Source organism: Mus caroli, unplaced genomic scaffold, assembly GCF_978045245.1.
Source record: "Mus caroli unplaced genomic scaffold, Mus_caroli_1 scaffold_18, whole genome shotgun sequence".
In the NCBI taxonomy this organism is placed as follows: Eukaryota; Metazoa; Chordata; class Mammalia; order Rodentia; family Muridae; genus Mus; species Mus caroli.
The window spans coordinates 86,628,576-86,646,465 of NW_028227273.1; the positions used below are offsets into that span (position 1 = coordinate 86,628,576).

At 47.0% G+C, this 17,890-nt stretch overlaps 1 protein-coding gene across 1 annotated transcript in view; it reads right to left on the bottom strand.

Annotated features, from left to right (window-relative positions):
- The window catches only part of Igf2r (insulin like growth factor 2 receptor), an 89,509-nt gene that overhangs the window by 24,383 nt on the left and 47,236 nt on the right, over positions 1-17,890 (bottom strand). The window contains exons 11-22 of the mRNA XM_085833096.1: positions 15,313-15,477; positions 12,926-13,063; positions 11,734-11,877; positions 10,386-10,523; positions 9,715-9,862; positions 9,035-9,209; positions 8,541-8,656; positions 8,039-8,207; positions 7,120-7,299; positions 5,150-5,251; positions 3,772-3,876; positions 2,281-2,476 (exon numbers count right to left, since the gene is read on the bottom strand). Of these exons, the coding sequence (XP_085689222.1) occupies positions 2,281-2,476; positions 3,772-3,876; positions 5,150-5,251; positions 7,120-7,299; positions 8,039-8,207; positions 8,541-8,656; positions 9,035-9,209; positions 9,715-9,862; positions 10,386-10,523; positions 11,734-11,877; positions 12,926-13,063; positions 15,313-15,477 (1,776 nt within the window). The remainder of the gene's footprint in view (positions 1-2,280; positions 2,477-3,771; positions 3,877-5,149; positions 5,252-7,119; positions 7,300-8,038; positions 8,208-8,540; positions 8,657-9,034; positions 9,210-9,714; positions 9,863-10,385; positions 10,524-11,733; positions 11,878-12,925; positions 13,064-15,312; positions 15,478-17,890) is intronic.

A 17,890-nucleotide genomic window follows, 5' to 3' on the forward strand; every position in this document is an offset into this window, starting at 1 on the left:
AGCATTACTCTTCCTACCCCGCACACTGCTAAGCCTGCTATTCAAACCCACCCCTCCCCACCCCAGACTCTAACAGCTCTACTCTACTGTCTGCTCCGAGATCAAGTACTTACCAAAGCTTTCAACTGCCAACAACAGGAGGATCTGTGTCTGACTTACTTCACTAAACATGGCTTCTAGACATGCAAATTGCTTCTAATGAGAGGTTTTCACTCATTTTTAGTAACTGACCACTGTGTGCCCATTTTCTCTATGTATCCACCCATCATTCAAGGAAAACTTAGTCGATTTTATACATGGGCTGCTGTGAACAAGGCTGCAATTAATACACGTACAATATCTGATGTGTTGAGTTCAATACCTCTGGGTATATATACCACACTGGGGCTGCTATATAACTTAAACAATGTTTCTACATAAATGGTTTTCTTGATTTTGGACTTGAGTTCTTCTTTTTTATTATTTGTGTGTATCTGTGTGTGTGCCTGCCATGGTGCACATGCGGAGGGCAGAGGACAACTTGATGGCTGGCATCTGGCAGTTAACTGCCTTTACTGAGCCAACCATCTCATTGGCTCAAGGTACTTATTAAAACAAGGCCCTGCATGTATTCCAGGCTGGCCTCAGACTTGAACTCTGCCTCTCCACCTCACAAGCACTGGGCATTGCAACCATGCTTCATTTGTAGCTGCTTCCCTGACAGCTGCCCTACCTGGCCTTCTCCCTGCATCACCTGCTTTTCTATCAGGAGCAGCAGTCCTGGCTGATGAGAGAATCCATCCCTTATTTTTGAACTTACATTACCCCCATATGTAATAAACACACACACACACACACACATTTTAGCATTTAATGTACTATTATTCTAACCCTTGCCCATTTCCACTCTGACTGGTGTTTTGTGCTGAGCCACTTCTATATTCAGAAGTAACTGTAAGTAAGTGCTCCCTACCATCCCATTGGTTCTCCTCGGTTGACTGTGTCTTTGTTGCATAAAATTTGCATAAGTCTGATGTAATAAATTCAAAGAATTTTCCTTTGTTGCCTATATTTTAGGTTTTCCTCTAAATTCACATCTGACATCTGTAACTAAGTAGGATTAACTCTTGACATTCTGTCTTATTTTTTAATTTAGAGCAAATTATTTCAGTTTTCCCTGTTTCATATGGTGTGGTCATGATCTGCCTGTATTTCTATTTTGGGGGGGTTTATTATGAAGATATGATATGAAGGTATGATTCTGTCTGGTTGTTGCCATATAGTTGTTTACTTCAGTCCTTAATGACCATTTGTATTCTATGGAATACACTGTTACTATAGTGTTATATTTCCAGTATCTGCTAACTGGAGAAGTGAAGTAGAAAAAGTAAGACTGCAGTGTCGGTGCAAACCATGTAGCGTGGAAGTCTCCACCCCCTCCTGTGCCCGCTCAGACAGCTTGAGCATGGTGTGCAACCCATCGCACAAAGCACCAACACCCCAGTGTTCAATGGGACTGACTTTGCTGCCTATCAACAGTGTGGGCTGTGAAGTAACCTCACCCTGGGGTCCATTTCCTTATCTGTAAAACAGAGTCAACGGGTGGCAGAACCTAGAACCGAATCTAAACCCCCTGGATCTCACTCTGAAGCTACCCCTCATGAAGCCCAGGCTCTATCCTAGGCATGAGACCTTGCTGCCTTCCAGTACTGCATCTGTACAGTGCAGCATTGAGCACAAAAGAAGGATAAGCCAGGTGTGGTTGCCCAAGCCTTTGGTCCCAGCAAGGCAGAGGCAGGAAGACCTCTGAGTTTGATGACAGCCTGATCTACATAGCCAGTCTAGAAAGCCAGGACCACACAGTAAGAGCCTGTCTCAAAGGGACAAAAGAAAAAGAGAAGACTCACAGAGCTGGTGTGGGAATTCACCAGACAACACACACATAGCACCCATGGTACATGTCACCTGCAGGGGTACCCACTGTCACAGCTGCTGCCACGATGAAGGGCTCAGAATTGACCTTTCACTTACTAACAAAATAAGTATTAACAAGCTTAACATACCCAAACTGTTACATAAAAAACCATATCACCAATTAAAAAAAAAAAAGAAAAAAAAGAAAAAAGAAAAAAACAGGAGGAAAAGAATCAACTTAGAAGAAAAAAGAGTAACTTATGCTCCCCGCTCATCCCCTCCGTAGCACCTAGAGAAGGACAATCTCACCCACCTCTGAAGAGCTACAGGCGCAAGTAAAAAGAAGGGGCGGGAGATAGGCATATGTCCAAGGGACCCTCAGCTCACCTCTGTCAGAGGGAGAAGAGCCCTTGTATGTCAGAGTGAGGAATCCCTCGGCAGACAACTGGAGGCTCCTCTCCATCCCGACCGGCCTCTGTGGCCTTAGGTCCTTAATATCTTCTATCTGAGTTTCAGCTTCGCAGCCATAGGCTGGCTTCCCCGCAACCGTTCCACAGGCAGGCATTGCACCACAGATATTGAACTGGAAGCCAAAAAGAAGAAAAAAAAAATTATACAGGCCCATTTAGATTCCAAGATTTACCACAGACAAGATTCCTAGAACCACCGGGCGTGGCAGCGCATGCCTTTAATCCCAGCACTTGGGAGGCAGAGGCAGGTGGATTTCTGAGTTCGAGGCCAGCCTGGTCTACAAAGTGAGTTCCAGGACAGCCAAGGCTACACAGAGAAACCCTGTCTTAAAAAAAAAAAAAAAATTCCTAGAACCCAAAGCAACAATGGGCTAAGTATCTGGTTCTCACTAGCAGTTTATCAACTTCAGGGCATCTAGGTCCTAAAGTCAGAAAGGCAAAAACACAAATCCAAATAACAACTACACAAATTTCAAGGGTAATGCACAGTGTTTTATACTCTTATTTTACAGCCTTCTATCTGTAGATATAATTACTGTAGATATAATTACTGCCCGTGATTATAAAGCATATACTAGAAAGCAAAACAAATCACTTTATTGTGTCTTTAATCGTGCAGAGAAGGGTGTGCAGGAGTCTGACTGAAAACAAAGCCACCAAATGTACAGGGCAGCTGAACCCAGCAGGGTTGGGGATAGGGGGAGTAAGGAGCAGAAGTCTAGCCCTCGCTCTGATGCGAAGAGAGGGGCTGGTGGGCGGTGTGGCCCAGCAGACAAGCCATGAGCTCGGGCGGCCTTCCAGGCAGCTCCATTTCTGCTATTATTACATTGGTCTGTCACCCACAACCAAGAGCCTCGGCGGCACGCTGGCTCCTGACAACATGGTTAGTGCACGAAGCAGGGCTTCTCTGGGTTGCTTCTGGTGGACTCTTTATGTAGCTCGGGTCCTAACTGTCACCATGCTGCTGCCTCTTGGAAACCTGCAGACGCACAGCAGCAGCTAAGGAGGGGAAACTGCCCATCTAACTCATGAGGACTGTGGTGATGATTTTAGCTCATTACCCTGCCCCCCAACCTGGATTTCCTTTCTTATGGTGAAGCAGCCGTCCTTCTCTCAGCACTAAGAGGAATGGAACACACCCCATGGGTGCTGAGCTACTACAAAGCAGAGTAAGGCTACCACTAATTCCTAAGGAGAAAGGGGAGGGTAGGTGGAGCTAGAGTAACCCAGCAATGATTTTTACATTAAAAAATAAAACTGAAGAATTACCTCTCATTGCTATGAGTGCACCTATGGGAGTATAACCAGGTTAACTCACAGACAGCCTGATTCCCAAACCCACAGCCCATGTGACTTGAATGCAGCTAGCCTTGTTTAAAGCAAACTAGAAATTTACTGCTTCACTTACCACAAAAGTCTTTCCGATGCCTAAGACCACATGTCCTTGAGCAGAATCGTTGAGTGGGCTAAGATTAAACACAAACCCACTGCTGGGGTCCCTTATTGAGCAAGCCTATCAGGAACAAGAAAGGAAATGCATTCAAACCAATTCTACAAGAGCAAAACAGACATGAAGGCCCTGCAGAAACCCATTGCTGCTCATTTTAAATCTCTATGGGAACAGCAGTGTGCTCACGCAGTCCCTTGCCTGCATCAATGTGGGATGTATGTGCAGAGGAATGGAACACACCCCATGGGTGCTGAGCTACTACAAAGCAGAGTAAGGCTACCACTAATTCCTAAGGAGAAAGGGGAGGGTAGGTGGAGCTAGAGTAACCCAGCAATGATTTTTACATTAAAAAATAAAACTGAAGAATTACCTCTCATTGCTATGAGTGCACCTATGGGAGTATAGCCAGGTTAACTCACAGACAGTCCCTCCCTTCCTCTAAGTTTGCCGTCAGCCTCCAATGTCCACCAAGGTCAGGAGAGCAGTCATGGCCCTGACCAAGGACAGGGTGCCTAAGATACTACTGGCCCAGATCCGAGGTTATCATCATATGTATCAGGCCAGGTTTCTCTTCCAGACTCTGTAGTCTGGTAAGAAATTAAGAGGATGGGGAAGGAAACATGTTCCACCATAAAGAAAGGCACACATAGTACCATTAACAACTTCCTGGCCCAGGAGCGTAGCAAAGAACCCCAAGAGCAGTGCGCTGCTATGCTGCTATGCCACAGAGAATGCAGCCAGGAGAAGCGCCCAGACAAGAGCAGCCAGCAGTGGAGAGATGCTAGGAACAAAGTGCATGGCCTTCAGCAGAGGATAAGGAGTCTACCATCCAGACCTCATCAGCATGAGGTGCCTGGCTACACAATGGAGCTAAGGAAGGGCAGAGCAGACCCATGAGCTTTATTCCTGGGGTCAGGTCCCATGAATCACTAACCCCTACCCTGGGTGCTAACTGTAACATCCCATGAGGCACTAGGTTCTACCAGGAGGGTGGTCACAACAGACCCATGGCTTTACTCTGTCAGTGACATCACATGAAGTACTGGGCTCCATCTTGTGGATAAGGACTTCAGGAGTATCACTGTATCAGATACTGGAATGTTCTGGAATGGAGCAATGTGAATCCATCAGATCCTGGCAGCTCACTAGGATGCATGGGCATTGGAAAGGGACAGTTGAAGAGGGCTGTGGTAAGCAAGAAGTGAAATGGGTGGTCCTGAAGATCTGGGTACCCATGGTAGGGAGGAGGCAGAGCATGGTGACACATGTGTCAGAAAGGAGGCTAGGAAGCAACTCAAAACCGGCGTGCGCATGGGCAATATGACAACACACATACCTGGTCTGTTTCTGTGATTGTCTGGATAGGGCAGGCAGCCTCTGTGTTCCACAAGAAACTGACCACACATTCCCAGTTGAAAGTGAATATGGGATGGGAGTTCTGAAAGGTCACAGGGCATAGAGAAATCAGCAGGACATCAGCATAACAGTTGAGCATCAGTATGTCAGGCAGGCTAGAATCCACTGGCAGTCTGCAATGGGTCAGCACCTGATGTGCACCTCCTTCCAATACTACACTGTTCTCATTACCCCTACAGGGCATCATATGCACGGGCATTAGTTAGCACATCTGGTTCAAGCCTGCAGTACATGGAAAAGCTCAGCTTGAATCCAAACCTGTACACCCAGAGTCTGACAAAAGCAGCCAGAAAGTCACTATACATAGTTATAGACAGCAGCTGGAATAAGGCAAAACTGACTTGTGTGGGACTGGAGAGCTGGCTCAGCAGCTAAGAGCACTGGCTGCCCTTCCAGAGATCCTGAGCTCAATTCCCAGCAACCACATGGCAGCTCACAACTGTCTGTAACTAGAATCTGAACCTTCCACAGACATGTAGGCAGAACACCAATGCACATAAAAATAAATAAATCTTCTTAAAAATGGCTTGTGTGTCAGCAAAAGGATGGAGGCAACAGGAAGGAGAGCTTCTATGTGGGGCAAATACCTTGTTTTGTGACTCAGGTTTCACTTACACAGATGTGCTAATTTGTGAGTATTGCTGTCTTATGATACATGGGGGTTCAACAAAAAGTCTCCCCACAAAAGCCTCATTCCATTCCACGAGTGCTGTCTCCATCATAGACAGCAGTGGCTCACAGTTAGCTAACTGGACAGCACACCAAGACTTTACTGGCATTATTCAACTGGTCTCAGCCCACAGCCCAGAGTTTCTACCTGTATATCCCACCCACTCTGCTCATCAACCCAAGGACCTGGCTCCCTAAGAAAGACCCAGGCTCTAGCCTGTGGTACACTCTGTGAACCTGACCTCCTCTCCTCTCCATCAAGAGTCATATCAGGACCCACACTGTACACCAAGCCCATAGGCAAAACCAGCTCAGCCACTGTCAGAAAATACTTAGAAAACTAAGAAGTATCTAAAAGAATTTTCTGGAACTAAATGCATTTTCTAAATGACAGCAAAAAAGGAAAAGCAAAGAATGGTCTATGACAGGGCTCCTCACACCTAGGATGCAGCTGCCAGACTATGAAATGAGACCAACCTAAGCGGGCAGCACTCTTTCCCAAAGCAGGAAAAGACAAAACAAAATGAACTAACAAACAAACACCCAGCAGCCCAGGATCGTATAGGTAAGGGAGCATGTCTGCCACCCATGGATAGGCACTGTCCTCAGTCATTTCATAACCTCAGAGAAGGACAAAACGAATTTCATGTCTGCAGGGTGCCTGGACACCAGGTCTCACATCCACTGCACTGAGCTCAGGAGAATCCAGGAGTCTACAAAGAACAGTGGCACAAACGCTTAATCCCTGCTCTGAGTCTGAGGTTTACATAGTGAGTTTCAGACCAGCCTGAAATCTTGTCCCCCAAAACACACACACACACACACACACACACACGAGGAAGAGGAAAAAGGTGGCAGCAAGAACTAAGTTGGGTTGGGGAAATAGCAGTTCTAGATATGAGGTAAGTGCCATAGCACTCAAGAGGCAGAGCTACACAAGTTCAAGGCCAGTGTGGTCTACATAGCAAGTTCCAGGCTAGACAGGGCCACACAGTGAGACTCAAATCTCAAACAAAAAATGACCCCCAAAAAGTTCTCAGCATGGGTTTTGGTGGGACACCACTCATGACAAAGGCAATGTTCTTGGTAGCTCGGTAATGCCTAAAACGACCAATTTTGGGCCCTAGAGACTTTGCTGCAACTTAAAACAAAGTATAGAATTGTACACACTGGCCCTGGTGCTTTTCCGCAGACCTTGCCACTCTCCTGTGCAGCACTTACCATAAATCCTCGACCACAGACAAGATGGATCCTGGTGCTGTAGGTGGTGAGCTGGCCATCACTGGTGGTGCAAGCAGAGCCGTTCACATACTCTAAGAGGAGGCTGCCACTCTCCTCCACCACAGGGCCTATCTTTGCAACTCCCAAGTTACTGATGGATACAGTCTCTGCCAAGGAACCCTGCAACAGAGTATGGATTTGGCTTCCTTCCTCAGGAAGTCAACTTGCTACTTACAGTAGTTATTGCCAATGAAGCCACAGCTAAGAACTGTGTAAGCAGGCAAACAAAATGCAGAAGCCTTGAGTGGAGGGGGAAGCCCTGAGTGGGGGCTGGCTGAACCCCGAAGCTGCTGTTGTGATAGAGAACACACACTCATACACACACAGCCTCAAATGCCTCTGAGGCACCAGAGCGCACCACTAGCATATGCAACAAAAGCAATTGCTCACGTTGTTTTTGCAGAAGTCAACTTCTGGGGTCTGTGTGCAACTTCCAAAGCCCACCACATATAAGGACCACAGGAAAGGTGCGAACGTTCTGCCAGTAGATGATAAAGCACTCAGCGCCCAGAGTGGCATTACCACGTGCATCTGGGTCACTTGGAGCAACATTCTCACATGCGACTGACTCCAAGGGCACCAGAGGCTCTGAGCTATGGATGTCTGCAGAATCCCGCAGGCACCTGAATTCAGGCCAGCATAACCACTAAGAGCTTTCCCTACAAAGTACTGGATCAACCATGCCAGTGCCTGTTTGAAGTCTGAACAGATTCAATGTGATGTGTTTCTGTGAAGGAGGCACGTCCTCCAAGACTGCACCTGGGCAGGCAGCAAGACTGTTCTGATCCAGAATTCCAGAGCACTATCTTCACACACCAGGCTTCAGAGTCGAGAGGAAACATGAGAGAAATACACATACCTCATGATTTTCATATTTCATCTGGCAAGCAGATGCATATCGATCGCAGCCTGGCACGGGATTCAGAGGCCGACACACATTGAGGTAGTATTTCCTCCGTGTAACATGTTCCCGGGAGTTTTCCATGGCGTACCAGTTTCCTCCAGAGCCACCTTCAGACTTCACTAGACTAGTTTTCACACAAAAGTATGCTGTTACAAAGGTGAACTAGCTAAACTCAGCAGTTCATGTTTAGTCACTAGAGAAATGAAGACACTTTCAGTGGATAATGAATCAACATACGGTGAATGACTCATAGGACATGTCATAACATTTGGACAGTCTGAAGCTCCACACGAGAGGGCCCTGCCAACACATTCACCTTACACTGAGTTATTATTTTAAACAATGAGTGTGTGCTGTGACAAAGATCAATTGATACCACAGACTAGTGAGATCAGACCACACCCTGCACCCTGGGGCCACCACAAACCTACTGCCATCAGCTAAGCCAAGTGCTCACCTGGAGAGGTCATACTGTTCCATCATGGAGGGGTCTGTCACCATGCACTCCAGAGGTTCTTCTGGGCAGGCATAACTGGTGTACCACCGAAAGTTGTAGGTAGAGTTGTCCTCTTCCTAATCCCAAGACAAGAGAGAGACAGGAAAGGATAGCACAAACAACCTACATCTGCAACATCCCCAAAGACCACAGCAAAACTGGCCTTAGCTTAGCATCAGAGCTAGGATGGAGCCTGGCCTGGGGTAAGGGAAACAGCTTCTGCATGTTTTCTAATACAACCAACAGAGCTGTGGACTAGCATTAAGATAAATGGGCCTCCGAATAAACAGCTTAACCAGTAACTACATACTGCCTAGGTACCCTGAAAACTGCAAAAAGGAACGGTTATGTGATAGTTTGGCAAGACAACCAGACTAATAATAGCTCTGTTCCTACAGAAAGGGTGGGCAACTGGCTCAGGTGTGGCCAGGAAAATTTCCCAAGATAATTCCCACCTGATATTCTGGGAAGCCTACTCCAGCGTCACGGTCACAGAGGAAGGTAATCAGTGTGGCTCTCGGTGTGTGCTTTTCATTGTTATAGGCGGTGCCGTTCCTGTAGCTCAGCTGGATCATCCCATCGTAGTAGGTGAGCTTACTACTGCTCAGCCCCAAGTTCCAAGACTTACCACTAAAATGAACACAGAAATGTCACTCTGCGAGTGAGTGCCATGGGGCAGGAGCTCTCTAAGGCTACACAAATAAGGGCAAAAGCAAGGCCAGACCAAGACACTGCAGTCCCTGGGAATCTCCTATGTGGCTCTTTTGGCTGTGGAAGGAGAAAAGTCACACACACACACACACACACACGACTTTCTCTCAGTACTCCTGGCCTGTAGTGCAGCTCAGTTCATTACAACTAGCCCTATACTATACAGTAAGGAGAACTACATACATAAGTATGCAACAGCCGTAAAGCTCAAGTTCCCAGGTGAGCATCAATAAGCCCAGGCCTCTCTCAGCCTAAGGATAAGGCTTAGCCCCTTCTCTGGGGTCCTGCGATTCTTCTGACCAGGTCTTCTCAGTAGTTAGATGCCTGTCAAGCAATGGTGTTCAAGAGAAACCTAACCACCTCTGTACGAAACATTTGCTAGCCACAATACCAAAGAGCAAACCCAGAATCAGAGGTTACTTGCCTTTTCGCTACCTGGCAGGCCCCCGAGTTTGACTGACAAGGGTCCACGGATACAGGGCCACAAACATTTATGTAGAAGTCATACTTCTCTGTCTCAACTTTATATGCACCATTCTTCTTTGTGAGGAGTGACAAATCAAAGGAAAACCCTGAGTAACATAAACACAACACAGGTATGTCAGGCACAGGGGACCATGCAAGCTTCTCACACAGAAACTACTGCCAGAGCAAAACAGCGCTGAAGAAGAAAGGTCACTTTGCCTTTAAGCTACCATTCCTGCAGTGACTATCTCCTGCCTGGACACAGGTCCTCGCCGTTGCCCTTTTCCACTGTGTGAGCCCTACAACCCTGTTCAAACCTGCAGCTCCAGGGCTCACAAATGTGGCATAGCCAAGCAGGATAACCACACTATGATAGCCTTCTTGTAAACTCTACCATGGAGGGGATCTGGCGTTTGAATGACTGTGTGGGAGAATCCTCCTGTGCTGGAACCAGTAAATCCAGCAGAGCCACAAATTCAAGATGGGCACTGCCACCGCAGCTCCAGCACACAGCAAGAAGACGCTTGGGGCTCTGTCCAGTGGTATGAGCAAAGTTCTACATCAGGTTACTCCTAACAGCCATGCTGAGTCACGCACACCAGACAACAGAGGCACTGCTTAGGCACAGACCTGCCTGGGCATCAAGGACTGTGCAGTTCTCTCCTTCTGTCTTCGACAGTACACAGGCAGCAGCCGTATGCCACTCAAACTCATAGAAGCAGCCATCGGATCTCACAGCTCTTAGCACTGGAGCACTTTCTAGATCACCTGTCAACAGGGAAAGGAGGACAGGGAAAGAAAACAATCAAACACTTATCTGCCGATTCTAAAAACCTTTTCTTTGTTAAAAGTCCTGGGAAAGAGGTGGTTAAAAAATGGCCGTACAGAGCTGGAGATGTAGCTCATACAGCAGAGTGCTTGGCTAGCACGGCCGCGTACTCCATTCCCAGCACCATCTAACACAGACATGCAGGGCCTGCCTATCTACAATGCCAGTGCTTCAGAAGGTGGAAATGGGGACACAGAAATTCAAGCCCATCTAGTTGCACAGGAAATTCAAGGCCAGCCTCAGCTCTGTGGAATCTTGTCTCAAGAAAGGGGGCCACAGGGAAAGGAGTCTCCCACAATACCGTGTGGCTTTGTGGATAGGAGTTGCCTAGAGTGGGCAACTCCACAGACAGGCAAATAGGTAGGTGTCAGATGCAGGGGACAGAACTCTGGGAGTACTATTATTTCCAAGATGGCAGGTTTAAGTGTGGAGAGATGAGAAAGCTCTCTGGATGTACAGCAGTAACAGCCACAAACGCCCAACGGCACTCAGCTACCTATCTGAAACCAGTTAAGACAGTAACATCTATAAGTTTTGTACTATATATAGTCTACCACAATAAAACAAGAAACAAAACATTCCTAGCTTGTGTCCTTCTCCCACAGCTGTGAATTTATACAAAGGAAACTTTACGGGGTGGGTGTAGAGAGGATATGGAACATCTAAATTCCCAGCAGTAAAATGCTTTAAAATAGTAAGACTATGCCATGTCAACAAGGAAATCCCTAGAAATCATAAACAGAACTGTGGAGTGTGGAACACAGCATCCTGAGAACACTGAAATACATGCACAAATGCAGAAACTCAAGAGGGGAGGGACAGCCACGGGTGAGATGCTGCAATCAAGAAACTATTTCTAAGCCGTTTATGATCCCCCCGTGGAGGAGACTCAGCACTCCACACCCCTGATCTTCTGACAATCCTTATGAACAGGATGTCATGCAGAGACTCACGACTCCTTTGGAGTGTGTCAACACAACTCTCTGTGGAGAGCATATGGTTTCTCCATTTCTAGGCTGAAATCCAAACAACTTGATTCCCATCACCAGAGACTAGTACTAGCAGTGCTCAGCACCGCCCTTGCTGCACCCCAGCTCTACTGCAGAAATGATGGAAAATGTGGGTCTGCCTCTTCTTCTGTGACATTACCTGGTTTGCACACAAGTGTGATGTTAGTTGATATTTTCTTATCACTGCCACAGTCATCACCATCAGAGTAAGAGAGCTGTATGTGTCCTTTCTCTTTTGTAGGAGAAGAGACAAATTTTCCAAGGTTTTTACTTCCATTCTTATCTGGGGGAAAAAAAAGAAGGTAGAGTGGAAAATTCTCATCATGTAAACATTTGAAAGTATACCAAGACTCAGCCAAATGCCAGCGGGTCACCAGAACCTTCTTTCAGCCCACCTAACCTGACTGTGATGGAAAACAGTTTTCTTAAAAAAAAAAAAAAAATTAATCAATCACATCGAGGCCACCTCCTGCCATAGGAGGGACATGCTGACAATGATACATGGGCTTCCCCCAAAGGCATCTGAAGGACAGGGTTGTGTGGGCATCATCATTATCTGCAAAAGACACTATTACACATCTAGAGCCTCAGCTGCCCTTAAACATGGGCAGCTGAGGAGCACGGCCCAAGCCACAAGCTTTACTCATGACCAAGCAGAAACTCACACCTGTGTGGCACTCACTCCCCTGTGGCACCCCACACTGAATTCCTGGCTCAGCTACTTTTGAAGATGTCTATGCCTGAGCCCTCAGTAAGACAAGAACAGACTTCAGTTACTCTGAGATACATCTCTAGTTCTGAATGCCAGGGTAATCCCCAAAATCCAACCAAGCCTCACTGATTTCTTGTCCATGTTTGTAAGAGATTCTCCTTACCCTCCTCCTGGCATCACACCACACACTGAAGAACCTCAGTGTCTCTAAGACGAACACCTCTATGTGACATACAAGACCGACAATGACAACAAGAACAGCACTCAGACATGCTGCTCCACTGAAGGCGCCAGCAGGTATTCTGCTTCCCCTAAGTGTCTGCCCAGGGCTGTGGAAAACTCAAAGTTAGTTTTACAAGTACTGACAGTGTTATTCGTCCAATGTCTACCAAATGAAGATAGATCGTGGAGCATTTTCCAACATGGTTCTTTCTGCCTAGTAACACCTCTGCCAGTATCAGGACTTCAGTGGCTTTGACACTGAAACTTTAAAACGCTTTATCGTCCTTAGTATTTATGCAAGGCAGGAGGCATAAGCAAGTCACATTTCATGTCTCCCCCAAGGAAGCAGTGGGAATCCACACACCTCAGAGAGAGGCTCCCTACTGACGTCACTCACCCACAGCGCACACAGCAGCATCTTCAGGACAGTTCCTGGCCTTCCCCTCCTGCAGCACCCGGTGACAGACGTTGATGAAGAAATATTTTTCTGATTCTGCCTGGCTGCCATCCACTGCTTCCCAATTCTGTTCTGATTCTGCAATCAAACCCAAAGTCCTTTAAGCCAAAGGCAGTAACATTTTCTTGTGGTCATATCTTAAAACAGCAACTAAGCCAAGGTCAGGCAATCTCTAGTACTCCACAGAAAGTCATGGCGTCTCCACTTTCTCACTGACTGTGTCAGGAACAAACCATTCCCCAAAATGTTTTCTGAACTACATGAGAAAGTCTGTTGCTGTCCTAAGCCTAGTGAAGGGGCACAGGTCACATGCTAAGCTTCAGGTCCCACAAGGGCCTGTACAGCTAAGAAAGTGTCTACCTCTTCTACACAGGTTGACTGGGAACAGGGTGGAAGTCTGGCTCACAGAAGTAAGGACAGATCCTGATGGGTAGAGAGTGAGTGTGTGTGTGTGTGTGTGTGTGTGTGTGTGTGTGTGTGTGTGTAAGGGAACCACCACTGGGTATGAAGGGTATGAGAGTGAGTGTGTGTGTGTGTGTGTGTGTGTGTGTGTGTGTGTGTGTAAGGGAACCACCACTGGGTATCTATCAGGCAAAGAAAAGAGTAGTCATGAAAATGCGCCTATCACTTCAGACACTGCCCAGAGGACATACAGAGGCACACATTCTTGTCTGAAATGATCCTTTGGGAAGTTGGTAACCAGAAGTAAAACCCCACAGCTTGCCAATGTTTTTGGAGAGCTAGGTTCTCAAGTCCACACACAGCCTGCAGACACACTCTGAGAGACAGCAATGTGTGCCCAAGTTTCCCCCAAAGCACTGGGCATTGGCTGGAGGGGGTGTGGGCTGCAATCTCCAGGGTGGGACTTTCTGAACATTCAGCTCACAGCATCCTCTGGGCTATCTGGATGCAAATGCTACAGAAACACTCCAGATTCCTCAAAAGCCAGACTATAGCACAGTCTGCTAAGGGCACTAATGTACCTCTGTACCATCTCTCAAGATCCCAGTTTATGTCTTGTAACACACTGACACTTAAAACTTTAAAAAAAAAAAAAAGTGTTTTTCTCTCTCTGCTTTCCTAATGGGGGTTGGGGGTTGCAATGTGATCAGCCGTTCACACTCCTTACTGCCAGGCCTTCCTCGCTGTGTGACTGTATCCCTTCTTAAATGGGAAGTAATGCACCCATTAAAAACAAAACACAACAAAATCAAAAACCAGAAAATGCTGTGTTGCTGTGTACAACTCAGCTACACACATGAGCTGAAGGGAGGAGCGGTGCTCACTAGAGTCCTCCCACCATGGCCCTGCTCTTTTCCAGGGCCTAGAGAGCTTTCTAAAGTCCACATTGACTAGAGCTGCACACGTCTTGGCACAGTTCTAGTTCAGAGATTAGAACGTCTTCCACATTGTAGAAACCCAACCTTTCATTAGCACACATACACAAGATTCAGTCCCAGCTTCCTGAAGCTATTTTAACTCCTACAGAAATTTCCTGTGTTTCTACAGCTTCCAGGATGCTTAACTAGTAAACCATAAAGATGCCTTACTGTTAAAGCAATTAGCTAATACAAATCATTTACTGTGGGTCCTGATCTTAAACCAGACATACAGGAGATATTCCTCCAACAGTGCTTTTCAGATAGGCCTCCAGAGACGATAGACAGTTACAACTGATACTGATTCAGGTCGCTCTGTCTCAGGGGATGGACGGCTCCTGTAAGCCTACCCTCATCTACCTCACTGATTGTCGGCAAGATGCCACTCATTTCCGAGGTGTAGCATGTGGGCTCTCAGTGGTGGTCAGTTACCCAGCACCTTCAACATAACACACGCTCTGCCAGTTTCTGCAATGAACCCTGTCACTCACATACTGATTCACCATGCCATCCATGCTGGACAACCCTCCCAGGACTATAGATCAGAGGCATACTGACCCACTTTTAGTGGCAGTAAAGAGGCAGCCATATGAAAGGACAGAAGCTCAGGGTGGAGACATAACAGAGACCCAGCTCCACCAACCTCCTCATTCACTACCCAAAAAAGTGGCTGGAGAAACTGTCTCTAAGCACAGTGCACAAGACCTGTCATAGCAGGTCCTGGAAGTTCTAACTGAACCAGTAAAGTGAGCCAAGACAACTCAACTAGAAAAAGTGAGGTTCAGATGCAAGTAGTTCACCTCCTAACTAGTGTTCCTTATATTCTGTACTGTGGCTAGAAGGGAATGGGGGTCATGACTCAACTGGCAATTAAAAATGTTTCCCCAAACCATTGGGATCATCTCCTGTGAACACAGTGACTGTTGTTCTTGGAAAGGTAAGCAATACCTGAGTGACGAGCCAACACAGACAGGTCATAACGTTTCTTGCCATCGATGGCCCCGCAGAGGAGATCTTCCTTCTCTTTGACACAGGCGTATTTAGTGTCCCATGTGAAGAAGTAGGTGCAGTCCACCTCACCTGTGAACACAGGCTCTCCTCTCCCATCTTTACCTATGCATGCAAAGCCACAGGAAAGCACACAATTTGGTGACATGGCCCAAACCCAGGAATCAGCTAGCTGTCCAGAGACCATCTTAGTGCAGTGGTGCTCTGTATCTCAGGGAGGAGGTGGAGAGAGAATTAATGAGGGCCGTGGACCAGTCAATGTCTTGCTGCTCCAGGCTGCAGTCACATGGCAAAGAACTCACCAGAGTACAAAGAGAAGAGTATAGGCCCCAGAACCCAAGTTCCAAGAGCACAGACTAGTGAGTGAGCAAGACCTGAGGTCTCTCCAACACCTATACCAGAAAGGCAAACAGAGGCAAAAGCACAGAGCAGTTCCTTGTTCAGCTGGAGGAAGGCAGGACCTCACATTCCTCCACAAGGGTAGGGGCACATTCCCGATGCTGGCTGCACCAACACCTTTCAGTATATGTGTCTGTAAGGCCCTACTAGAGTCAACACCACATCCTCCTCCACCCACAGAGGCCCCATGCACTACCCAGAACAGCACGGTGGCTCTGCTCCTCGCAGGCCACTTCTCCCTGGCCTAGGATTGGGCAGAGAACTGCCCTCCCTCTGGAAACCCTATCCCTCGGCCTTTCCCAGCGGCGGCCACTGGCACAAAGCTGCCCTTTTTTCCACCGTTGGTGGTTTCATAATCCTGGCCGGCCGCACCTCCCATGTGTCTGCCTGTATCCTTGAGGTGTGTCTGAGCAGTTTCATGTTCTAAGGAAAGGGGAAATTAGGTTTTATAGCCAAAAGCAAATGAGTTCTCAAGTGTAATTTCTATAAAGTCTTGAACTAAATCACTAGGATTGGAAGACCAAAAGCAAACTCATCCCAAGTGGAATATGAGCCAGACAGTAACAGTTAAAGCAAAACAAATGTGGAAAAACATTAATGATTGTTTTAGAGCCATGGTTCTCAACCTTCCTAATGCTGTTATTCCTTAATACAGTTCCTCATGTTCTGACCCCAACCATAAAATTATTCCGTTGCTACTTTGTAACTGTAATTTTGCTGCTGTTATGACTGTAATGTAAATATCTGCTCTGCAGGTTATTGATGTGTGACGCCTGTGAAAGGATCATGACACACAGGTTGAGAACCACGGTTATAAAGACAGCTGAATAAAATTTCATTATAATGTTCTTCCCACTTGCATACCTGAAAACGTTTGTAATAAAAAGTTAAGATGAAAAACAAAAGGCTTTTGCATTAAATTCCAATCTTAATTCAGTGGACTTTAGTTCCAAGTTGTCATGGTCTCAACAATAAATAAGTCTATCAATCTTCTATCCTCTTATCTGTCCTCTCCTGGTTTATCAATCCGCCTTCCCAGCATCCCAAAACGAGCCCTCAGCTCAAGCTTTAGTAAAAGCCCTGAACAAGACTACAGGAAGCAAAGTTGAGGCAGAAAAGACCTGGGGAGTCACAGCACCTGACAGTGACTCAAGCAGCAAGAGAGACCAGATCAGAGAAGCTAGCACCCAGCCTGGTGTCTGCTGGCTGAGGACACAGAAGCAACAGCAGGCTTTGTGGCCCAGGGACAGAACAGGATCCAGAATTCCAAGCAAGTCGCCTAAGGCCCATTCCAAAGAAGTGAGCAGAAGGAAACTGGATGTGGGTGTGGAGAGGCCCCCAACAACCAGTCTATTTTCTCACTCAGCCAGAGGCACAGCAGAGGCACATCACAGCCATACAGAGGTGGCTTCACCCTACAGACGATGGGAGTGAGCTTCCCTACAGTACAGGAGCTTCACCAGCTTAGAGTTGATCGGGCAGCTAAAGCAACCTCTCCTCTGGGCGTCTGTCCCTTGGCTACCCCAGAACCAGCTCTCCCAGTCCCACAGCCACACTGACCTGAATGACCTAGAACTCCAGATAACAAAACTCTGCAGTCAGTGGTTCTGCCTTAGCACTTTACCCTGTGCTTAGCCATAAAAACCCTTATCTCTGTTTCTAGCCTATGAACTCCCAGGGAGCCATCTGTCATCATCAGGACCCTGTGGAGAGTGCCTTAGCAAACAGGCATGAAAGCATGCAAGCTCTGTAAGTGATAAGAAAGAGCCAATGAAAGACTCCAGTGGAAAAAGAAGGCCCCAGTAAGCCACAGCCCTCAGGGTCCTCTCAGTCTTGTGGCTCAGAGTCCCCTAGTCCAGCTCCTAACCTATCCTCTGCTTAAAAACTAGCAAGTTTCTGAGAACTTAACTCTAGGCACAGTGGTTGCTTCCAGATCCTACAATGAATCACACAGGAACTGGACCATGATCAAATCGTCCAAGGCTGTCCATAGAAACATACAAAACAAACACACTCAGGGGCAACAGGCATGAGAGCTTGGGCCAACTGCACACAAATGAGAATGGAAACCAGGCCCAGCCACAGGAGGAGAGCCTAGTGCAGAAGCAAGTCAGCCAGG